This window comes from Phragmites australis, chromosome 23 (genome assembly GCF_958298935.1).
Source record: "Phragmites australis chromosome 23, lpPhrAust1.1, whole genome shotgun sequence".
NCBI lineage: Eukaryota > Viridiplantae > Streptophyta > Magnoliopsida > Poales > Poaceae > Phragmites > Phragmites australis.
The window spans coordinates 870,936-896,462 of record NC_084943.1 but is presented as its reverse complement, the minus strand read 5'-3'; the positions used below and the strand labels follow the sequence as shown (position 1 = coordinate 896,462).

Sequence of the window (25,527 nt, the reverse complement as noted above, 5' to 3'; positions counted from 1 at the left end):
TACGTACGATTGAGGATTGAGGACGGATGATACAATAGAAACATAGGATCCTAGATCTTTGTAAGTATACATATCAAAAAATTTATAACATTTCTCCCAATTAAATTGATCAAGAGCAGACATGGCGAGCAGCATAACTAACAGACGAATGGAAAACAGGCTTAGGTCATCTATTCCATTATTCTATCGGCCCATTTAGGTGGTACACTGCATTAAAATCTGATCAAACTTCCAAACTGCAGCGTAGTTTGGAATTGCGAAGCAAATCCTATGATCACGTCATAGGAAAAACTGCTCATTTTGCAAGCTATAGGATTATACATAGCCAACAAGTTTCGGCCTAGGCAAAAATCTGGCAAAACATGCCACAGTATCAGACAAGCACAGGCTACTTGTCTAGTCGTCCAGCTCAATGATCTTCACAACCGAGGAATCTCCCACCTTCTGGCAAACAACAACACGATCATGGGACTTGATCACACCGGAGGCTTTGCCGTGGTCAAGAGCAACCTTCAAAACTGACTCATTTGTAGCACTGGTAGATTCAGCCTGAAAGATAAAACGAAGTCGGATTAATAACGTGATCAAATAATCCGAGAAACATTCATTTCTAATGTCAGAAGCAATCAATCTATTCTCAATGGAAATACCAAAAAAAGCATTCAAGACAAACAAAACCCTAGTATCTGCTCAGGAGGCAAGACACAATCAATGCCTAAGCTGCTAAGCACAAGCTGTGTAGGATTACCACTTAACTCACATAAAGTTCAACTAAGGGCCTTATCGGTTTACCATAGCCTTCTCCGTATAGCTATTATATAGGCTCAATAAACCAGCCTACCAACGAAGTCTTCGAAAATATGTTTTTGTTAACTATGCTTATAAGACCATGGAAACTGTTTGGAACTGAACTAGTGATTGCATTCTAGTGCTCTTGCCTTCAAACCGTTTACCATACAAAATATTGCAATTTGGAGCTTGATGGGAGGAAAAAAGCACAGAACACTAGTAGCCTAATACTACTTTCTGAAAAAGCATTTTTTTATAAGACATCGTATTACCATAGAAGAATTGAAACGGTGCTACTACTTGAAGAATACAAAGATGCTGATCTCACATATATGCTACACATCAGAAATCTGTACAAATCCATCCCTCCCAATCATAGGGGTTCATGTGTTTTGCAAGTGAGCAAATCCAACTAGTATGTGTTGCATACATATATACTTTCAGTTCCCAGACTAACAAAGGAAATGTTAACTTACTGGATGCCGTGGATCAGCAAGCATTGGAAAGAGCCCTCTAACTATGAGTGATTGTCTTGCCTGCAAATATGAGTAACAATAGTACCAAACATCAGCACAAACCTTTTTCCCAAGCCAAAAAAAAGAGTCAAGGCATCAAATACCTATTGTTTCCAATAGAAAAAAACGCAATGAGCCAATGAAGAAAAGGAAGATACCACAGATGCTGTATTGAGCAAAAATCCACTAGAATAACATAGGAACTAGGTACCAGGGGGAATAAAGAACCAATATCTATCAGAATTCAGAACAACTCTCTGCAAGAGGTAGCACGAAATATTGTCTCGTGGCAGATCATAAGGTTCCTGGACAAGTAAACTGCCTCCTCCTAGTATTACATGGCATATACTGACATATTGCTCCTCTATACTGAGTTGCACAATGTTGTATGGTTAAATGTAGGATGAGAGTAAGCAAACTTCACAAGCCTAATGTTCCCTTTTAAAAAATCAGTGTACTAATATTAGACATTGCCCACATTGCGTAAATAGGAAACATGTACAGATGTACTGAGAAAGATGACAAACATAAAAGAAAATGGTTGCTAATGTACCTCAAAAGCACCGGTAAAACTCCACCTCAATTGGTTCGTCTTTAGACGAGGAATGACAACAGATAGAACAGGAATGCTAGGCCTGTACTTGGCAATTAACCTGCAAAACATACAGATAATGCATGGAGATTAATTTCCATAAGCTACGACCCTATACAAGCAATATTCATTTCAATCTACCTTGCAGCCCGTCCAGAAGAGGTGAAGCAAATGATGACAGAAGCCTTAACTTTGATAGCAGCTCGTACCTAGAAAATAGTTACAGAACTATTTCAGATTCATGAAGACTTTGTGATACTACATTAATCGAAGACAGTAAACAAAGGTTGGAATCTGAGATGGAAGAAAGAAATTACCGCTGAGGAAGCAATAGACTCCAAGTGGGTCATGGGTTCTCCCACATATTTCACAGTTCGTTTGAAGTATAAATCTTGGTTGAAGACCTTCTCAGCCTGTGAAGCAATAGACGAACATACATAACTAATCCATGATGGCAAGTTAGACACAGAGTGATTTGCATTAAAGTAAAGATAACTTGTTGAAAACACAACCCTTTATCAAGAAAATATAAAGCTCGATAGAAATTTCACCTCAGCACAAATTCTGCCGACTGTTGAAATAGTCTCAACTGGATATAAACCACGGAGAGTCTCAGCACCAAGGAGAATGGCATCACTCCCTGAAATAAAAACAATTGTGATTCATGATTGAAAAAGCAATTACCCTAGATCTTCAAAAAAGCAATTACAAGTGTCAACAACTTACCATCGAGTACTGCGTTTGCCACATCAGTTGCCTCCGCACGAGTAGGCCTGAGGTTGTCAGTCATACTGTCCACAACACGAGTGACAACAGCAGGCTTTCCAGCCATGTTGCACTTGTGCAGAGCAGACTTTTGAAATAAAAAGACCTGCAATATGGAGAGGTAAAGATCAAAAACCAGATAAACTAGTAAAACAGGGACAATTATCAAATCTTAAAAATGAAACAAAGCGATTATGAGCTAAAACATTTAAGCCTCTCTTGCTAAGAGTTTATGTATATTGTCTCTCTTCCCACAACAGTTTAGGATTTGGTTGAACTAGTAGATGCATGTGGTTTAATCTGGTAACGAATCAAATGTCTTCAAGACCTCGCTAACGCAATTTCAAGAAAAGAAAAAAGTAATTGTGGCCCACTTCAAAGTCCACATACTATGGTAGGTAGGCCTGGTGGAGCATAGACGTGCGGGGGAGCTTTGAAGTGTATGACCACCACGCTTTTGGGTAAATTGGTTAAGTGCATGAAACTCAATACTAATCTTCATGCAAGACTAACATATGTCTAAATTAAGTGAGGCCTTCTGAACAGCTAAACTAGTTAGTTTACGCAGACAACCTTCTCAGGTGGAAGATCAATTCCAAGGTTTCCTCTTGACAGAATGATACCATCTGCCTCTTCCAGTATTTCATCAAAATGGTTCAAGCCCTGCAAAGCAATAAGGAGTGGATAGATGGTTAAATAATGAAACCTGGCTAAGAATATGAAAAGAGTATCTCGAAAATACCTCAACATTCTCGATTTTGGCAAAAATCTGAGTTTGGCTAAGATCACCTAACTTCAATAGGAACTCACGTGCCTGTTTTTAATTATAGCAATGCAATCTTGTCAGTGAAGAAACATAGGTGTTACTTAGAAGCACAACAACTAAAGAGAATGAATAAAATAACTCAAAATGTATCCATAATGTAATTAGTTGTTTACCTGCCGCACATCTTCTGCATGTCTTGTGTAAGACAGAGAGAGGAAGTCAATCTTGTTAGGAGCACCCCATTTTCTGATAACCTGAAAGCAGTGCATGCCAGTAAGTCTTAGGATGGGCTAGAGGACAGGGCTACAACTATACAACAATTCTAGTTCCAACCCATAAATTTTCATACTGTTAAAAAGTGAAATTATGAAAGGAAGGGAAAGACATCAAAACAACAGTCACACAAGGATATACAAATCACTATTTTGATTTTTGAGAGTAGTTCCTTACATCCTTATCCTCATCAGACAGCGTGGGTAAGTCAATATGAATCTGGGAGCAATGCAATGTAAACAGTGACCCAGCCAAGGTAGCTGTGTTCTTGATCACACAAACCACATCGTCTCCTTCAACTTCAGAAACCTACAACAGGCAGATAAGAGTTCTGCTATCAAAAAATGTAGACAGCAGCCTAAACCCTACTAGCAGACAAATGAAATATCAGAAATGCAGAAGAAGAACGCAGCATGCTAAACACTTTTACCTCCAACCAAACTGAAGTAGTCTCGCTACCAGTGAACAAGTATTGCCCAACAAATATTGTGGCACCCGGTTTCACAGCCTGCAAGAAACAAAGGGTTTTTTTTTCACCTCTATGTGGAAACATATGACTAAAATTTGAACTACGATGACATAGTGGCAAAAATAAAAAAATTATATTGCCGTTAGCCAGGGAGTGATCTACTTGCAGTTGCAGCTGCACACATACAAGTAAATACACCGTAAGATATTAAGAACTGACAGAACGAGCATCAAATTTGTTACCTTGGCGAGTCCAGAGAAGTTGATGGGCAGCAAGCTGGAGGAGGCTTCTTGCCCCTGATGAGGTGTCAGAACAACAGTCCCATTCTCTTCAAGGGAGATTGAGGTTTCATTCTTGTTCACCACCTGCAACTCTGGTCCGACGGTATCAAGCATGACCTGCACAAGAAGGATCCAACTGTCAAGCTAGTGGCACAAGAAAAATCACAACGGTAGCATACTAGCATTAGATTCGTTCACAGTTATGCCACCAACTAATTAAGAATGATGTAATGAAGAGAGTCAATTACGGCGCATAGCTTCTTGGTGGACTTGATGGCGAGCTTGAGGTTCTCGAGTGTCTCCTGGTGGTACGCCGCGTTCCCCCACGAGAAATCAAACCGCGCAACTGCACGAGCGCCACAATTGGAACAGAAAAAAGTTCAGCTTTAGGTCCAGACACAAGCAAGAGGCTGTAACGCCATTAACACCGTGGTGATTACCGGACATGCCGGCCTTGAGGCAGGCGGAGATGGTGTCGACGGAGCGCGACTTGGGCCCCAGCGTCCCCACGATCTTGGTCATCGCCGGGAAAAAGCTCTGTTTTTTTTCCCCACAGGATCCATCACAAGTTAAGCTGGGGTTCGTCGATCCCGCCCAAATAGACAACGAATCTGAACAAGGCGGAAGAAGGAAAGGAGGAAGGGATGCTCACGGTCTTGGATGGCTCGAGGATGGAGGCCATCCGGATGGGCTCCTCGAGCAGCAGATTCGTCGAATGCATCCTGACTGCTCGCGCTTCGGATCAGATCGGGAGGGACGGAGGCGGCGGGTAGTGGAGAACTGGGGACGGGGCCGATTTACCCTCTCCTTCTCCTTCTCCTGCACCTCCTCCAAGGAAAAATCAGAGCCCGGTGGATGCGAATGGCGAGTGCTTGTAGGTGGACGTGGTACTTGAACGGCATATGCTTGCAGGTTTCCAATCCAATGGGTGCGAAACGGTGGATGCTGACACGCGGATTTTGACATGATGTTGTGTTGTGCCGAAGGGTCCCGACTCCCGAGAGAAGAAGCTGCTCCAGCGGCAGCAGCATTTCTTCTTCTCGTGTTCCATAGCGAAAATTCGATCCATCGTCGGAGTTAGTTACCCAGCAAATTTCTGAATTTCGCCGAATATCGAAAATTTCACTCAAAATTTACTCGATCAAACCTATAATTTGGTGAAAAAATACGGCCGAATCGACATTTAGTAACCACTAGATTTAAACCGAAAACAATCAAATTTGTTCGAAAATCGAATGAATTTACCTTTTCTGGAATTGACCGCATTGACCAAATTAGTCGCATTTTGAACGATTTTGTCAAAAATCAGTCAAATTGACCAATTTACCGAGCGCATTGTTCGAATTTTAGTGAAGTTTAAGAAAAATAAAAAATAAAAAAAGTCATTAAAAATCAGAAAAAAAAAACAAATATGGCATGAGATTTACTATATTTTGTTAAATCATACTCTCTACACCATACATATATCATACAAATAGATATTAATAGCAATACAAACATGACCATATAATTATATCATTGAATATATTCAAACATTACATAAGTAGTACATTAAGTTAATAAATATATCAAATTATCCGTACAAAATCTAGAAACACAATTGCATTCCATATAAGCTCACTTTATACTAGCATATTGCCATCCACACTTACCAAAAGTGGTGATTCCTAGTTTTCACTGCATCAACACCATATGCAACCTACAAGATGAAAAAAAATTAGTTAGATATTTTGTTATGTATAGAAAATTAAATAATTATTAAAGATAGCAAACATCACCTTCAGTACCATCAGCTTCTAATGGGTTGATTAAATTCGGTTGTATTGTATTTCTCGGTGGATATGAGGATTATTCGTCGTGTAGATAGTATCTCTGTCTTAAACTCTACCCAACTTTGCTCTGTCCATACAGAAATATTTGACCATTATCCTTGCAATATGGCATAAAACTCAAGATATTGCCACTTATAGATCCACTAAATAGGAGGCTCTGTCTGAGCATCAGGGACAAGATAGGGGTACAGATACGATTCAGAATTACTCTCCATGTCATAGTTGCTGCAAGAGCTCGCACTATCTTATGGTCTATCATGGCCACCCTGTATGATATGTCTTTGTGAGGATGAGGCACCGTGGTCCAGGTCATGTATGGCATGCGTAAGTTGACTCTCAGCAGTGAATTGCATAGGAATAACGACAGAGGATGTGCATATGTTAAGCCAGATAGGCAAAAATATGTATATCTCCCAATGTCAGAAATAATGTAGCAAGACTGCTTCAACTCACCAGATGTCTTCCATTGTATGAACCTATCCCACCATGTTAAACTGGATAGGCAAGAATGTGCATATCTTACAATGTCAGAAACAATATAGTAAGACTACTGCAGCTCACTAAATGACATCCATTGCATGAACATATCCCTTTGACGTAGAAAACTTTCAAAAAATAGATAGTTTGTGCCAAACCTTGTTGCATTCCACTTCACTAACTCTCTACCAACCGCGATCTTCATCATTTCATGGAGTTTTGAATTATTGTAAAGTCATCGCGATATAGACCTTACACTTTTCATGACAATGTCGTAGTCTCTAAATTCACTAATTGCTTTCAACATTAAATTTATCATATGCGTCACACAATAGCGGGATACTCCCTTTTGAGAATCTAATAGACTTTCTAGTAAGACACGTTATCGGTCACGATCTGCACAATATTTTATGCCCCCACATCATTCACTGTTGATCTTATCTCCTGCATAAACGAATCAATCAAATAAATATACAACAATTGCAATACTAAGTTACCAACTCAGCAAAACAATATACCTTGTTCAAATACTTGGCATCTTGGTTGTAGCCAGTCGCATCTACGAACTTATGAAAAAGCATACAGCCATTGCAATGTAAAAGGAAATTAATAATACTTATATGCGTCGGTCCAATCCAAGAATCACATATGATGGTCACGTCATACTCTAGTCATTCTATCTTCCACTTATCAAATATCTTCTTTAAATCTCTCTCGTTATCGTCTAGGTAATTACCATCTATATCCCATCCAGTTAAAGATGGAACACCCTCTCCTGTTATAGAATAGATGATCATAAGTAAAGAAAGAAAGAAATATGACAACAATAAAATTCATTACAAACTTTATCACTCACCTCATTTATGTGTTTCCCTCACTACAGCAACAAAGAATGTGTCGTCCATCCTTCTACCAGGAATACCTGAATTGTGAAAATTTTTGGACCATGCCAAACCAATAGCTACATTTGCATTCTTTCCCTTCACACTCCATGGCCTGGTGTCAATCCTCTGCTGCACAGGGGTTTTTGCTGCAGCAATATTGTAATCCTTGACATTTAGTGCCTTCCTAATTGAAGATGTCCTCCTAAGCATCCTCTTCGAACCATTGCCTCTTCTGGCACTTCCATTACCACCTCCATGCTCATAGGAATCACTTGCCCTCCTCCGGAACTCTTCCTCCTCGCTAAATTGAGTATTGACACGTTGCACCTGTTCCTCTTCCGCCTCCTCATTATCGCTTGTCAAATCTACGTGGGATCTTGCCTCCAAAGCTTCTCCTTAGACCTTCCCTTCCTCTTCTCTCTTGTCCTATCAAGCTCATGTTTGAAGTAATCACGCACATCTAGAGGCACCCTATCTTATAACATTCGATCCACACCCTGCCAAATATTCTTTCAACCTTGTGGTACCACCACATTTTTTTTCCTTGTGGCAGTAATTGCACCTAAACCCCAAACACAAGTTGTCCCCGTGCTGCCACACCACATCTCTACTCGCCATCGATTACTGCAAAACAATATATATCATCCTATTAGCACTCTACAAATTTCAACAGTGAGTAAACATTGAACAAAACCAGGTACAAGGCGCTAACCAATGCTATCAGACACTAACCCAACCCTAACAACCTAAAAACGGACCCTAACCGACACTAACCAGTTTGTGGTGCCTCTGTTGAAAGAAGAAAGCTCAATGCTATCCTACTTAATATACTTTGTGAATGAAATATATCGATCTATTTTAAAAGAACCTTCAAGCTAAATTAATTATGTTCATACATGTTAAAATGATAAACATGTGTTGTCATGTTGCTAACCGAGCTCACAAGAGCTAAAACCAACCGCATCAGAACGGAAACCAACCGCATCGAGCACTAAATCGTTCGGCTCCATCGAATCGACTGCATTACGCAAAAAAAATCGCTCAATTTTAGGCGCTTACCGCTTGACTTGCATCGATATTCGCTCAGTCGTCAGGCGCTCGTGACTCCCTCCGCAAATCGTGAAATCCGCGTCAATGTGGTCGGTAACCGCCTCGTACCGACCGACTTCTTCGCTTTCTCCACTGGATTTCTTCAACTCCGCAGATCTGGCGAGGCTCACGGAGTTCACGCGATTTTTGTTGTTGGCCAACTCGAGGGGACAGAGGGAAGAGGATAATGGCCTCCTACCCTTATCCCATTAAGCTGGGCTGAAAACGGGTTGTATGCACTGTGCATTTGGCATGTTTCAGCCTTTTCTATATTTTCGATCTTTTTTCAAACTTTCAATGTTTGACCGCATATTTCCTAATGCAAAAAACATTTTTTAAAAAAACAAAATCACAAATATTCTTAAAATTGTCTCTAGTTTTTTTATAGAATTTTTTATTTTTTTCAAATCCAATTTGAATTTTTTTTAATTCAAATTCAAATAACATTTGACTTATGAATGTGGACCACAGCGCATTGGCCGAATATCGCGAATACCAAGCGGTTTTCAACAAATTTTCGAACCATGTTCCATAGTTGGACTTCCATGCCTCGGTCAATTCGAGTCACCACCTTGATTCTTCACTTTTTCTTCAGATCCTGCTGTTTCATGGACAAAGGGATTTCAATTTTGTTTTATAATTTTTCCCCCGGCAAAAAGATCGAAATTAGCAAAACTTCGTTAAAATTTTGTTCATTGTTTTTGTGGGTTCTATATGTTAGTGAAATTTTTTTCTAGAATTAGATATTTTGTTCTCCTCCAAAATTTTCAAAATTCATAAAATTTCATCAAAATTTTGACAAAATTTTAATCTTATGGACCATGCTTGGCATTGCCTGTCGCTTTCCCCTTCTTTCTACGAACAAAAAAGAAAAGATGACATTTTCTCCATTCAAATAGAGCTAGCAATGTCAACGTGGCTGTCGGTTTGCATTCGTCCAGCACTAGCACTTTTCTCCAGTTCAACGTAGGTTGGTCGATCAACTTCACCCGATTGTTCTGTTCCCTCTTCTAGATCAAATTCGTGGTCCAGAGAAGGATTACAAGAATCCTGGTCAACTTTGACGAGCACGCCATGCTTCAGGAATTCCACGAGTATGTTTGTGTTATAACGCAATCAGCTTGTCTGTAAAAAAAACAATAACGTTCTACTTGTAGCTGATTCCACAAAGAACATGACACCCCATCGTTACAACTTTGTATTCTCTAAAGGTCCTGGTCAATATATATACGTAAGTACATGTGATAATATGTAAGAAATTATTTATGGTATGAGTATATTATACAGAGAAATATATATCTAACATCTTCTCAAACTCATATGGATCAAACACACTAAGTTTAGAGAGAGAATATATACTAAGCGATACTCTATGTCTTCGTGAAGAAATTAGCTAACTCGAAAGGAACATACTGAAAAGCAATTACCACATCATGTACTTGTGTCCGTATGTAAGAAACATCAATACCAATATACTTAGTGAGCTTATGCTTCATTGGATCCCGAGCAAACTGATAGCACATATACTGTATGAGTAAAGATGAGTAGGTGCAGCAGAAGAAACATCAAAATCCTCAAGTAACCATCATAACCAACTGAGCTCCACTGTCAACAATGACATGGCTCGTAATTCAGCCTTTGCACTACAACGAGAAATCGTGGTCTGCATTTTAGTCTTCAAAGCAACGAGAGAACCACTAAGAAAAATACGGTAGGCAAAAATAGACCGGTGATCAAAAAGATCACTAGCCCAAGTTACATCAGAATAAACACGAAGCTGTAAAGAGCTAGAGCGTGAAAAAAAGTGACGACGAGAGATAGTCCCACAAAGATAGCACAAAACACGTAGGAGGTGACTATAGTGGAGCTAAGTGGGAGCAGAAACAAACTGACTGAGGATGTGCATTGCATGAGAAATGTCAGGACGAGTGACACCAAGATAAACAAGACTCCCAACTAGAGGACGATAGCGAGTGGGATCAGCAATAGGCTCACTATTAGTGGACCAAAGCTGAAGATTAAGTTCCATGGGAGTCTCAACAATGAGCTCATCAGTGAGAGAAGCGCGATGAAGAAAATCCTAAACATACTTTTCTTAAGACAGAAAGAAGCCCTCAGAGATAGAAGAAATCTCAATCCCAAGAAAATAGCAAAGAGGACCAAGATCGGACATAAGAAATTGCATATTGAGATGAGCCTTCACAAAGGCAATATACTCAGAATCATCTCATGTAATGATCATGTCATCAACATATAATAGAAGAAGAGTCCGACCACGAGAGGAAGTGTGAACAAAGAGCGCAGGATCATGAGCACTAGCAGAAAAACTAGCAGCAATGATCACAGAAAAAAAACACTCAAACCAGACTCAAGGGGCTTGCTTAAGGCCATAGAGAGAGCGACGAAGATGACAAACCATGCCCTCAAGAACATAATACTCTGGCGGTGGGTGCACGTAGACCTCCTCACACAACTCACTATTAAGAAAGGTATTCTTGACATTAAGCTAAGAGATAGACCACTGACGCACAGAAGCAACGACAAGAAGAGTATGCACTATGGTCATGTGGGCTACCAGAGCAAAAGTCTCATCATAGTCGCAACCATACTCCTGCCGGAAACCACAGGCGACAAGATGAGCCTTATAGCGCTCAAGAGAACTATTAGAGTGGGTCTTAACCTTATAGATCCACTTGCATGTGATAGAGTGAATATGTGGTGGAAGAGGAAGAAGATCCCATATGTCGGTGCACTCAGAAACAGCAAGCTCCTCAGCCACTGCATGATGCCATTCCTGATGAACAACAGCATCACGATAAGAAGATGGCTCAGTAGGAACAACGTCAGCAAAGCTAAAATGATCAGGAGGTCAAATCAAATGATGATTACAAAGAGAACAACGAGGAGAAGAAGTGTAGCGAACATGACTCTCTTAGGGCATGTATGTGATTTTGGTGATTAATGACAATATAGTCAATAGGACTAACATATTTGTCAAGTATATACTTTACTATGTCTCATGGATGCAATACATGAAGAAGTCATCGAAGTAGGGATAAAGATTGGTTGAATTGGAAAAGTCCTAGAAAAAAAATGTGCAAGCCAGATGGTCTGGCGATAGAAGTGTTGTGCACGCTAGAGCTTTTCAGCTCATGTCATTTGTACACGTCGGATGGTCCGGCGCTTGAAGTTGGCAACGATGGAGTATTTCTATCAGAGGGAACAAAATTGAAGAACATGGCAGAAGGTCCCACGATATGAAGTTGAATATGCTAGAGTTTTCTTGTAGAGAAGGCTACAAGGTTTGAAGAGTGAAGATCAACATGCCGGATGGTCCGATGCCCTAAAGATCAACACGCTAGAGTATTTTGAACAGGGAAGCAGTAGCTCGGTCTAGCTCAAGTGTACACGTCGGATGATCCGACGATGTAGCTGGTGAACAATCCGAAACATCTGGTGTTTATAGAAGGTTTGAGTGAGGATCCAATGGCTAGTTTTTGAATGATGTATACGTCGGATGATCCGGTGGGTACAATGATGTTTACAACGGATCATCTGGTGTATACGTAAAGTTAAGCTGTTGGGGTAACGGTTAGTCCGTAGAGTTGAGACTATAAATACCCCTTCACTCAGTCATTTGAAGGGGCTGGAGTCTAGAGAAAGTTCATATACAATAGTGAAAACATTCAAGCCACCAAAGTACTAAAAGTGACCATTCATAGTATTTAAGCACATAATTAGGAAGTGATTAGTGATAATAGACCTAGGAGTGTTATTTCTAGATGTTGTTGCCTAGAGAGTGGATTAAGAAGTGATCCTACATTATACTAAGTAGTATGTCGGTACCATTGTAGCGAAAATAGCGCTATAAGGCCATGATTATAATTTTGGTGATTAATGACAACATAGTTAATGAGACTAACATGTTTGTCAACAATATATGTTAGTAGGTCTCATGGATATAATACATGAAGAAGCCACAGAAGTCGAGACAAAATTTGATTGAATTGAAGAAGTCCCACGAAAAATGACTACACCATATACTCTAGTGATGCCACAAGTCCACACACCGGAGCATCTTTTGGAAGGATGGAAAATTGAGCTAAAATAAGATTGTACTCACCAGAAGGTCCGGTGATTAGAATCAGTGTACACATGAGCATTTAATAGAAGCTCTGCAACTGTCGAAGACTAAAGATCAATAAGTCGGAAGGTTTGGTGATGAAAAGACAGTACACACCGAAGGGTTTTTCAGAACTCAGAAAAGATGAAGCTATATACACCGGATGATCCGATGATCAATGCTGTGTGCAAAGGAGGCTCACACCGGAGTATTTAACATAGTGTGTAAAAAATCTAGAGAAGATGAAGTTCTACACATAGGAAGATCCGGTGATCAGAAGAAGATCAAAGCACCGGACAATTGAACCATAAAGAAGATGGCTCGGTCAGGATAAGGTATACACACTGAATAGTCCGGTGATGAAGATGGAGTATACACAGGACAATCTGGTGGTCAGAAGAAGTGTAAGTGGAGTTCCAACGGCTAGTTTCCTCAGATGTACACACCAGATGGTCTGGAGCTTATGCTACTGTTGTCACCGGACCATCCGATGTTCACAGTAAAGTGGAGATGTTGGAATAATCACTAACATGAAAGAGCCACAATCGGTTTGGGTTTCAAAAAAACTTGAAGTCCACAAGTTGGCTCAGGGATTTGGAAACTTAGCTCAAAGATAAAGTAAAGGTTCGAGTAAAGAAGCCAAGTGTATAAGATTGAGTGTATTGATGAAGATAATGATCATCATATACCCAAATTCTCATCTAAATATAAACAAGGCAAAGGTACTAGATGTTGAATCCTTTAAATTGATGAATTCACTTGCCTTGTCTAGAATTACATGCTCTCAATTCAATTTATTGCAATGCCTAGTGTAAATTTTTTTATATGGTAGGTTGCTTGTGTCTCTCTCTTTGTTATGAGCAATCTACATAGTTTATTAATTATAGGTTCCTTACATAACACTAGTTTTTCAATTAATATCTTTTATGTGTCATGATCCAATCTATAGGGTATCCTCCTCTTTGTTATCAATAACAAGTGCATATATCTCATAAGTATTCAATACTTGTATGGGCATATTTAGGAGGAGTATATCATATGGGTTATGATTTTGAGACTAACATGTATTTCAAGTAATATTTTTTATAGTCTCATAGAGTGATCAACATATCACTAAAGGTATCCAATGCTTAAAGACTTTAATTGGTATATTTGTTCATTTAAGTTACCTCCATGCATAATATGTCTTAAACTTCCATTTTGACATATTGTCTAGTTATACATATGTCGCTCTCTTATCATATGTATGCATACATATATGAGGAGTTTAAATCATATTATGTGAGTTTTATGAATTATGATCCATACGCTTTCATTTTAATTGGTACCATATTCTTGAAATATTATCCCTACAAGTGGTATCTATTCAATTGGTATCATTTCATTGGATCATAATTTATGAAACTCTCTCGCATGTGTTCTAACGCTCTTCCTCTAGTTACATATGTGTTTATAGCCTTTTTTGATATTGTTGACAAAATAGGAGAAGTTTAAAGACCAAAACAAGAGACATGTCTAGTGGAGAACAAGCAAGATGCAAAGGTTGATAAAGGGAAACTCATCTACATTTTGCATCAAAAGCATGCAATGGAGAAGCTCTTGCATGGGTGCATCAAGGGAGATAGTGGTAATAAAGAAATAGGGAGCCACAATAAAAGAGGACTAAGTGGTAAGAACTTGCATCCAAGCAATGTAGTAAGACTTTGTGCTCTCTACAATTAGTATCATTCATTATTTGTCACTTGTTTTGGTTGTGTTATCATCAATCACCAAAAATAGGGAGATTGTAGCGAAAATTACCCTATGAGGCTATGATTGTGATTTTGGTGATTAATGACAACATAGCCAATGAAACTAATATGTTTTTCAAGAATATATGTTAGTATGTCTCATAGATGCAATACATGAAGAAGTCATCGAAGCTGGGACAAAATTTGATTGAATTATAGAAGTCCCAAGGAAAATGACTATACCGGATAGTCCGGTGATGCCATAAGTGTACACACCAAAGCATTTTCCAGAAGGATGCAAGACTGAGCTAAAATGATATTGTACTCACCGGAAGGTCCAGTAATCAGAATCAGTGTACACCGGAGTATTTAACAGAAGGTCTGTAACTGTCCAAGACTGAAGATCAATACACCGGAAGGTTCAGTGATGAAAAGACAGTGCACACCAGAGTGTTTTCCAAAACTCAGAGAAGATGAACCGATATACACCTGATGGTCCGGTGATCAATATTTTGTGCACCAGAGGCTCACACCGGAGTATTTAACAGAGTGTGTGAAAAATCTAGAGAAGACAAAGTTCTAAACATAGGAAGATCCGGTGATCAGAAGAAGATCAAACACCGAAAAAATGAACAGTAAAGAAGATGGCTCGGTCAGGCTAAGATATACACATCAGATAGTCCGGTGATGGAGATGTAGTATACACTGGATAATTCGGTGATCAGAAGAAGTGTAAGTGGAGTTCCAACAGCTAGTTTCCTCATATGTATACACTGGATGGTCCGGTGCTTGTACTACTGATGTCATCGGACCATCTAGTGTTCACAGTAAAGTTGAGCCATTGGGATAACGGCTAGTCCACGGTGTTGAGGCTATATATACCCTTCCACCCATTCATTTGGAGTGCTGGAGTGCAAAGAAGCCCTTATACACTTGATAAGACATCTAAGCCATCAAAGTGCTTAAAGTGTCCATTCAAGGCGATTAAACACACCATTAGAGAGTGATAGGCCTAGAGAGAAATGTTGCTAGGTGCTGCAACCTAGAGAGTGAATCAAGGAGTGATCCAACAGTGTACCGAGAGGTACGTCAATGCCTTAGAGTCTTGGTGACTCGCTGGTAACTTGTTGACCCTCTGACTTGGTGTGGAGTGGTGGCAGGAAGTTTGTACGGGGACACGGAGGTCCTTATCTTTGTGACTAAAGCTCTGAAGTGAAGATGGCGCACAAATGACCGGAAGAGAAGTTAGTGGTGATACCTTACCTTGGTGGCTCATCGTGCTTGAGGCCTTTTCGTTGTGACTTGGTAGCTCAAGAGTTGTGACCGAAAGAGACTTGGCGACCGAGAGTATATCCTTTGTAGAGCTCCAACGTGGATTAGGGGTAGCTTGTGTGCCACTGATACCATGGGATAAAAATCTCTTCTACCAAGTTTGTCTCTCTATCTCATTTACATTTTCGCATTTACATACTTGCAATTTAACTTGCTAGAGTAGGTTGTAATACTTTTGAGTGGTAGAGTAGAAATACTAGATTAACCTAGAGCATATTTAGATAGAAATTGATATAGGTTTACCTTGTGAAGTTTTTAGAGTCATTTGATTTTAAGTGTCATAATTCACTCATCTCTTAGGACATTACCATTCCTTACAACCTTGGAGTCTTGGTGACTCCCCAACACCTCGAGCCATTGGTGGCTCAAGTTTGTTGACCCTCCAACTTGGTGTGGAGCGGCGGTAAGAAGCTTGTACAGGGATATAGAGACCCTTGTCTTGGTGGCTCAAGCTCCAAAGTGAAAACAATGGCAAGTGACCGCAAGAGAGGATTGGTGTGAGCCTTGACTTTGTGGCTTGGTGACTCAAGAGTCGTGACCGAAAGAGTCTTAGCAACCGGAAAAATATCTTTGGTGGAGTTCCAACATGGACTAAGGGTAACGTTTATGCCATCGATATCATGGGATAAAAATCTCTCATAAGAACAAGTGCATATCTCTCACAAGAATTTAACACTTGTATGCACGTATTTAGAGGAGTATATCCTATATGTTGTGATTTTGAGACTAACATATATTGCAAGTGATATCTTTTGTAGTATTATGGAGAAATCTACATGTCCACAGAGGTATGCAATACTTATTTGTCAATTTATATCATTGTCAATTCATTTGTTCATTTAATCTACCTCCATATATAGTATGGCTTAAGCTTACTATCTTGACAAGTTGTCTAGTTGCGCATCTTATCATATGTATGTACACATATATGTAGAGTTTATATCATATTATGTGAGTTTAATGAATTATGATCCATGCGTTTTCATTTCAATTGGTATCATATTCTTGAATTAAATTCTTTAATTGATATCATTTTATTAGATCATGGTTCATAAAGCTCTCATCCATGTGCTCTAACATTTTTCCTTGAGTTCAATATATGTTTTGTAGCTTTTTCGAAGCTTGTTGACAAGGGGGAATAATTTTGATGACCAAAGCAAGATGCAAGGTGACATATCTAGAGGAGAACAAGAAAAGAACTAAGATGCCTAGGAATGCTAAGGTTGACAAAGAAGAACTCTTGCATGGGTCGATCAAGGGAGATAGTGACGATGAAGAAAGGGAGAGCCACACCAAAACGGGACTAAGTGGTAAGAACATGCATCCGAGCAAAGTGGTAAGACTTTGTGCAATTTAAAATTGATATCATTTATTATTTTCCACTTGTTTTGGTTGTGTTGTCATCAATCACTAAAAAGGGGGAGATTGTAGCGAACATGACCCTCTTAGGACATGTATGTGATTTTAGTGATTAATAACAATATAGTCAATGTGACTAATATGTTTGTCAAGTATATGCTTTAGTAGGTCTCATGGATGCAATACATGAAGAAGGCACTAAAATCGAGACAATGATTAGTTGAATTGGAGAAGTCACAGGAAAAATATGCATACCAGATGGTCCGGTGATAGAAGTGTTGTACATGCTGAATGATCCGACGCTTGAAGTTAGCAACGTCAGACTATTTCTGTCAAAGGGAAGAAAACCGAAAAACATGCCAGAAGGTCTGGCGATATGAAGTTGAATACACCAGAGTATTTCTAGCAGAGAAGGTTGCAAGTGTTGAAGAGTGAAGATCAACACGTCGGATGGTCCGGCGCCCTAAAGTCAACATGCCGGAGTATTTTGAACAGAGAAGAAGTAGCTCAGTCTAGTTCAAGTGTACACGCCGGATGATCCAGCGATGGAGCTAGTGGACACGACGAAACATCCAGTATTCATAGAAGATTTGAGTAAGGATCCAACGGCTAGTTTTTGAAGGATGTACATGCTGAATGGTCCAGTGAGTACAATGTTGTTTACACTTAATCATCCAGTGTATACAGTAAAGTTGGGCTATTAGGGCAACGACAAGTTCGTGATGTTGAGGCTATAAATACCCCTCTACTTGGTCATTTGAAGGGGTTGGAGTCCAGAGGAAGCTCATATATAATAGTGAAGATATCCAAGCCACCAAAGTGCTAAAAGTGATCACCAAGATATTTAAGCACATGATTAGAAAGTGACTAGTGCTAATAGGCCTAGAGAGTGTTATTGTTAGGTGTTGCTGCCTAGAAAGTGAATCAAGGAGTGATCCTATATTGTACCAAATGGTACGCCAACATCTTAGAGTCTTAGTAATTCATCGGCACCTTGAGCTATTGGTGGCTCAATCTTGTTGACTCTCTGACTTGGTGTGGAGCAGTGGCAAGAAGCTTGTACAGGGACAAGGAGACTCTTGCCTTGGTGGCTCAAGCTCTGAAGTGAAGACGACGGTAAGTGACCGGAAGAGAGGATTGATATGTGCCTTACCTTTGTGGCTTGGTGGCTCAAGAGCCATGACCGGAAGAATCTTAGCGATCGAGAGTATATCTTTAGTGGAGCTTCAACGTGGACTAGGTGTGACATTTATATCATCGATACCGCGGGATAAAAATCCATTGTGCTGAGTTTGCTCTCTCGCCCTATTTACGTTTCCGCATTTACATACTTGCAATTTACCTTATGAGATAGGTTGCAATCTCTTTTGAGCGGTAAAGTAGACATACTAAATAAACCTAGAGCACATTTAGATAGAAATTGATATATGTTTATCTTGTGAAGCATTTAGAGCCATTTAGGTTTTTAAGTGTTCTAATTCACCCCCTCCCCCTTCTTAGGACGTCATTGATCCCTATAAGAAGAAACCGAATCACCGGAAGGAGATGGCTCATCCGAAAGCAACTTAGCAGGATGTGAGACAACATGGGAATGACGAGTGTAGTGGAATGAAAAATGCTCAACTAGACAGAAAGAGGAGGAGCATGAGACGAGAAGACCAAATGCATGGAAGGTACCAAAGCAGGCACAACAAAAGAAGGCGCCAACGGTGCCTGGGGAAGAGAAAAAGAAACAGAAATATGTGTGGTAGGAAAAGTGAGAAATGACAAAGGTCGACTAAGTATGCTGAAGAAGTAGAGGGTGTGGTACGAGGATAGAAGGGATGAGACTCATCAAAAGTAACATCTTAAGAAATATGCATCCGGCGAGTAACAGGATCCCAATACCTATAACCCTGATGCTTAGTACTGTAACCAAGAAAGACACACTCAACATATCGAGCGGTCAGTTTGGTACGTTTAGGGGGGGCGAGAATAACGTAACAAATACACTAAAAGACGAAGAGAGTAGTAGTCAAGAAGGCGTCCACATAGATGCTCAAAAGGAATCCCACCCTTGAGAGCAGAAGAGGGTTGAATATTGACTAAGTAAGTGGCATTGGAGATTGCCTTAGTCCAAAAATGATGTGGAACAGAAGAGGCAATCGTAAGTGTGTGAGCGGCCTCAAGGAGATGACGATGCTTGCGCTCAGTAACACCATTTTGAGCATGAGCTTTAAGACAGGAGAACTGAGACAATATACCCTGTGCAGTAAGAAAGGAATTCGCCAGCAGAGTCAGCATGAAAAACACAAATAGGAGTATCAAACTGAGTGTGAATCATAGTGGCAAAGCGCTTATATATATATATACACACACACACATATCGCTACGAGAAGACATAAAATAAATCCAAATGTGGTGAGAGAAATCATCTATAAATGCAATATAGTATCAATGACCCCCTTTTAAAACGAAAGGAGTCAGACCCCATACATCTGAGTGAACAATATCAAAAGGATGGTGAGACACTGACTCACCATGAGGATAAGAAAGTTGAATCTATTTACCAAGCTTACAACCCTGACAATCTAAGGACACATCTCCTGAAATAGACCCTAAAAGACCACGACGAATTAAAGAAAACAGACGTGACCCACAAACATGACCAAGATGGCGCCACTGTTGGAAGGAGCCAATAGTTGAGGAAGCAAAGAGATCGACGGCGGTAGCAGAAGGAAGATGAAGCTAGTCAAGCTCCCAAAGATGCAGAGAATCATGGTGTCGGAGGCCAGTACCAATCAAAGCACCCGTGAGATAATCCTAAACACAGCAAGAGTTAGAATCTAGGATAACACGACAACTATGGTCAGTGAGCTGACCAATTGACATGAGCTACATGGTGAGTTGGGGAACATGAACAATAGAAGGGATGCTAAAAGAAGAAGTTCTAAGGGTGCCTCAACCAACAACAGAAAGGGAAGTATCATCAACGGTAACGACATGAATAGAAGAAGCAAGATGATAAAATGAAGACAGACTAGAAGAATCAGAAGTCATATGAAAAGGTGTTCCTGAGTCAAGAATCCAATGATATGTACCTGACTGTGTAGAAGGTGGTCTTTCATTGACAAAAGAGGGAGTAGTAGAACCAACCAAATCTATCAGTATAAAGCCAGAGGTTGCAACTAGGCAACAAAGCAGCATCACAAACTCCTGTTGAGTATCAGTCGGAGAGGTAGTCGAGGAGGTAGCTAAGGTAAAAGCACCAGAGGAACATTGAAGATGCTTCTTCTTCTTCTGGTAGTAGTTCGCCTCAACATGGTCCTCCTTGCTGCAGCAGGTGCAACGAGGGTGATCACCACCTGAAGAGGCTACAGGTAGTAAAGGAGTCACACGAGGAGCGGAGGATGGTGTAGTCGAAGATGTAGACGCAGCAGGTGAACAAGCAGCCAACACTGAAGGAAGTGGCAGCAGTCCAGAATCATGCAGACGAGTTTCCTCTGAGCGCAGCTACGTAAGAGCCTCCACAAACATGACACGAGGATGTTGGGCATGCAGCTAAGCCCGACGTTGCTCTAACTCTGGACGAGGAAGTTAGGAACTCGTAGAGGCATTGAAAGTCATGGTCAGCATGTGGATCCAAGCAACACTGACAAAAGTGGCAACTAGCAATAGAAAGAGAGTCCAACTGACGCCACACATCCGACATCTGAGCATAGAACACATCAATTGTGGCATCACACTGGTGAAGAGACTGCTCCTGACAAACAATAAACAGATAGAGAGCATCTCTAGATGGCTCATAGGTCTGACGAAGATGAGTCTATATCTGAAAGGCAGTAGAGAAACCAACAATCTTAGAAGAAAACATGTGCTCCAAACTAGTAATCAGAATAGACGCTGCATGAGCATCATCATTCATCCACTGAGCACAGTTAGTCAACCGATCATGGTATTGTTCCAAAGCTTCATAATAGGAGGAGACAACCTTCTCATAAGCAGTTGTGGTAATGTCAATATCTGTTTTTATCTCATGTGTCAATAGTCGGCTGCATGGGCTCCATCGAAAACTCAAGAGAAGGCACACAAGGAATATAGCCATAGAGAACACCCAAAAGACGAAGGCCACGCATGCGGACGCACATATGCTACATGAAGTCCTGGTAGTTGGCACCATCAAAGATCGTCGAGCACCAAGGAACTAAAACGATGCTCGATGATATCCTAAAGAGGTGATGAACGACGGCGAGAGCGCAAAGAAGAAGCGGCGGTCGACGAATAGAGCGCAAAGGAGAATCAGCTATGAGATAGAGTTAGATTCGGTCAGAAATTTTCCCTATGGTCATATTTATAGAAGTCATGTGATTGAATCTAGTTCCTATTTCCATTCTCTTATGTTTCACTTAATATTCTAAGGGTCTGATTGGTTGCCTATATGAACCGTATATGCAGGCTGAGCAGAATCATATTTGTTGAAAAGAAGAGTATTTGGTTAGTTGTATATGTCTGGACAGACTGAGCTGAGATTCTATTTGATTGATCGAATCTGAGATCGTATGAGCGGATACAAGAGTTGAAACAGTAATTGATTGCTCGCATAAAAATAACTTTGTGACACTGATAAGTGAGCTTGCCTATATGAGCAGATGCAAAAGCTTGCATCCATCAGGCCAAGTTACTCTAGTGCGGACACCCAATCATGCAATAAATCTTCCCATTCTATAATCACGCCATAAATCTTGTCAATCTATAGTCTCATCTCTCACTAGAAGCCGACAACACATAACTATTCTCTCAATGAATGTTTGTCTTAACAGGAATATCATTTGATAGAATTCGCCATATAATACATCAACCTGGGAGTTGTACGGCAAACATCCATTTGTAAGCTGATCGACCTTCTCTTCAGACGCACGAGGCAATTCTGCATTCTCGAAAGAAAAAGGGAAATAAAACACAAATGCAATCACTTCGGAAATTTTTTAGAAAAGTGCATATCAACCAAGAACTAGAAACAGTGTGTCAACCGAGAGTGTTACCACTAAATCTCAAGCGTAAATTAGATCCCTAACCATAAGAGACACATATACCAACATCTTTTAAGCAGAGAAACTGCAGCAGCAAGCAGCTCCCTACGCTGCCAGCTGCGATAGCAACTTCTGAATGCACAAGTGAAGCATCATTCAGACGTTCAGCAGGTCGAGAGTATTCGCAGACTTTGACATGCGAACACAGCGATTACTTAGGTCAGGCAAACGAACAGCCCTCGGTTTCAAGCATATTGTATACCGAAGTTACAGCACTAGGTTGAAGAACATCGCAGCCAAGAACGAGGGCAAGCAGAGGCTGAACTAGTAGCGGAGACGATCATCTCCATCGTCCGTGGTAATGCCGATGGACGGCGACGTCACCGAAACATCCCTGTCCTCATCTGGCAGCGGCGACTGATCCACCGGTACACTCTCGATCATCCTCACCACGTCGGCCATGGAGGGCCTCTGCTCCGGCTGCTGCGCGACGCACGCCAGCGCGACGTGCAGCATCGCCACCATCTCCTCCTCGATGTTCCTGTACCGGAGCAGCTCCACGTCGAACACCTCCGCCGTCCACTCCTCCCGCACCACGGACCGCACCCACTCCGGGAGGCTCACCGCCGTCGCGCTCTTTTTGTCTCTCCTATGCACGTCGGCACCGGGCGACGGCTGCAGGTGCTGCGCCGGCACCTTGCCGGTCAGCGCCTCCAGGACAAGCACGCCGAAGCTGTAGACGTCGGCCTCCTGGGACAACCGCTTGTTGTCTGACTGCTCGGGAGCCATGTAACCTCCGAGACGGGCGATGGCGTGCGCGGGGCTGAGCAGTAGCGCGAGGCCGAAATCCGCGACGCGGGCGCCGCCGTCCTTGTCGAGAAGGACGTTGGAGGACTTGATGTTGCCGTGCGGTATGCTGGACATGCGGTACTCCCGGTGGATGTATGCCAGCCCGCGCGCCGCGCCGAGCAACAGCCTCACCCTCGTCGTCCAGTCCAATGGCGACTCTCCCGACATCCGGTGTCCTGAATCAGTCAAGCAGACAATTGCAATAACGTCCGTGTCAGGTTCATGTCGATCACGCAACGATAATGTTATGTGACTGCAAGATCGCAGGAGATGGTACCGTGGAGGCGATCGTGTAGGTTGCCATTGGGGAGGTAGTCGTAAATGAGGAGCTTCTCCTGCTTGGCGTAGTAGAAGGCCCTGAAGGGGACGAGGTTTGGGTGGCGGAGGCGGCCGATGAGGTCCATGTACCGGTGGAACTCCTCGCGCGCGCAGGGGTTAGCATCACGGAGCCGCTTCACGGCGATCAGGCGCCCGTCCCCGAGCGCCGCGCGGTACACGGTCCCCAGGCTGCCTCTGCCGACCATCTCGGCCGACGCACGCAGCAGCTCCTCCAGCTTGAACCTGCTCCTCCGCCCCTGCTGAAGCGACGTCGACGTCAAGCCGCCCCTCGCCCTCCTCCTGGCGCTGCCATCGCTGTCGCCGTCGTCGTCATCGTCACCTTCGCCGCCCTCGCCGTCCACCCCGAAAAACACCAGCTTGCTGCGCGCCCCGTCGGTGTCGCCGCCGTCGCTGCATCTGCCTGCACTGCCCGGGCGAGCCGGTTGCTCACCCTTGAGGTGGCCGAACAGCCCGCCGTCTCCGTCCTCCAAGCCAACGCGGCCGCGTCTCTTCCTCTTCTTGGCCGGCTCGCTGCTGCTGCCTTGACAGCAGCAACACGCTACAAGCAGTGATAACAGAACCAAGAAGAACAGGGCATTGCCGGCAGCGATTCCGGCAATTGCGCCGGGGCTCAAACCCCCCTTGCCAGACCCATTGAGAGACTCCGGTGTGGCCAATGCCGGTGAAGACGAAGCAACGGAAGACGAGGACGACGCCGCCGGGTTGGATGGCACCACGGACTGCGAAGGCACGGAAGAAGGCGAAGTCGGGGCGGGCTCGCGCGGCAGGAAAGAACAGGGCCGCAGCGGCGGCGCAGGCCCGCAGAGGCCGGCATTGCCAGCGAAGGAGGCAAGGGTGAACTTGGCGCGCATGGCGTCGGGCACCCGGCCGGAGAGCTGGTTGTTGGAGGCGTTGAACTCGGCGAGGCGGGGGAGCGCGGTGGAGATGTCGGGGAGGAGGCCAGTAAGGAGGTTGTCCTGGAGCTTGAGCGTGAGGAGGCCGGTGAGATTGGCGAGCGCCGCCGCCGGGATGGGCCCGCGCAGGCTGTTATCAGCGAGATCGACGCGGATGATGCGAGAGAGCCGCGCGATAGTGTCCGGGATGGCGCCGGAGAGATCGTTGTGGGAGAGGTAGAGCAGCACGAGGTTGGGGACGCCGACGAGGAGCGTGTCGAGCGTGCCGTTGAGGCGGTTGCCGCGGAGGTCGAGCGCGCGGAGCTCGCCGAGGTGGGAGAGCGGGTCGAGCGGACCCCGCAGGTCAAGCGACGGGAGGGAGAGCGAGGTGACGCGGCGGCAGTCGGCGGAGCAGCCCACGCCGGTCCAGCGGCCGGCGCAGGCGTCGCCGGTGCTCCAGTTGGCAGCCAGGATGCCGTGGGCGTCGGCGCCGTGGCGGAAGATGGTGAGCGCGTCCGTGTCGCTCGGCTTCAACTCCGGCTCCGGCTGCCGCACCGACGCTGCTGTCGCCGGCATTGTCAAGCTCAAGCACGTCAAGATCACCAAGAACCCCATGAAATGCAGCAAGAACTGCACAGCCATTGTTGTTGTTGGTGCTAGTAGAAGATCGGCATGGAGGAAAGGGAGGAATCACTCAAATCAAAGCCATGATCTTGGCTGCTCCATCAATCTGCATTGGGACAAGAGAACCACCGTGCTTTCTCTCCCGTGCAACTTTTGAACTGGGACCTCTCCACTCTATTGTTTTGTTTCGGTAGTCCATAGGCCATAGGTCGTCAGTACTGGATGCTTCCACTTTTCGCTTTTGCTCTGTTTTTGTCAGCCCATATGGCCCCCTGGTATACACAGACCCGGCAGGGTCGCAGGGACCTTCACACTCTCGTATAGAGCTCAGATATCAACGCAAAGCTTTTTCAGTAAAAATTACTCCTTTCTTATGTTTTGAAAAAGTCAAACTTTATAAGTTTTATCTGATAATTAGTTAAATTGTATCCATATTTAGTATATAAATTTTGTTTCAATATATTTGTATTTTAAAATATTTTTAATATGATGTAGATTTTATAAAAGTTGATAACATATTATAAAAAAATTAACAGTCAAAATTTACTTTTGATGATT

General features: G+C 42.6%; 2 protein-coding genes across 2 annotated transcripts; both read right to left on the bottom strand.

Annotated features, from left to right (window-relative positions):
• Window positions 1-118: 118 nt before the first annotated feature.
• Window positions 119-5,375, bottom strand: LOC133905856 (pyruvate kinase 1, cytosolic-like). The gene is made up of 16 exons (XM_062347636.1): window positions 5,103-5,375; window positions 4,891-4,987; window positions 4,699-4,796; window positions 4,412-4,567; window positions 4,131-4,208; window positions 3,878-4,009; window positions 3,601-3,681; window positions 3,404-3,475; window positions 3,235-3,324; window positions 2,623-2,767; window positions 2,448-2,536; window positions 2,214-2,309; window positions 2,038-2,105; window positions 1,858-1,957; window positions 1,266-1,325; window positions 119-549 (listed from the first exon to the last, which is right to left on the bottom strand). The coding sequence occupies exons 1-16, from the start codon at window positions 5,169-5,171 to the stop codon at window positions 397-399; spliced, it is 1,584 nt and encodes a 527-aa protein (XP_062203620.1). The 5' UTR covers window positions 5,172-5,375; the 3' UTR covers window positions 119-396.
• A 16,942-nt stretch (window positions 5,376-22,317) lies between these two features.
• LOC133906783 (leucine-rich repeat receptor-like protein kinase PXC1) lies at window positions 22,318-25,357 on the bottom strand. The gene is made up of 2 exons (XM_062348793.1): window positions 23,412-25,357; window positions 22,318-23,310 (listed from the first exon to the last, which is right to left on the bottom strand). The coding sequence occupies exons 1-2, from the start codon at window positions 24,985-24,987 to the stop codon at window positions 22,610-22,612; spliced, it is 2,277 nt and encodes a 758-aa protein (XP_062204777.1). The 5' UTR covers window positions 24,988-25,357; the 3' UTR covers window positions 22,318-22,609.
• Window positions 25,358-25,527: the final 170 nt, after the last annotated feature.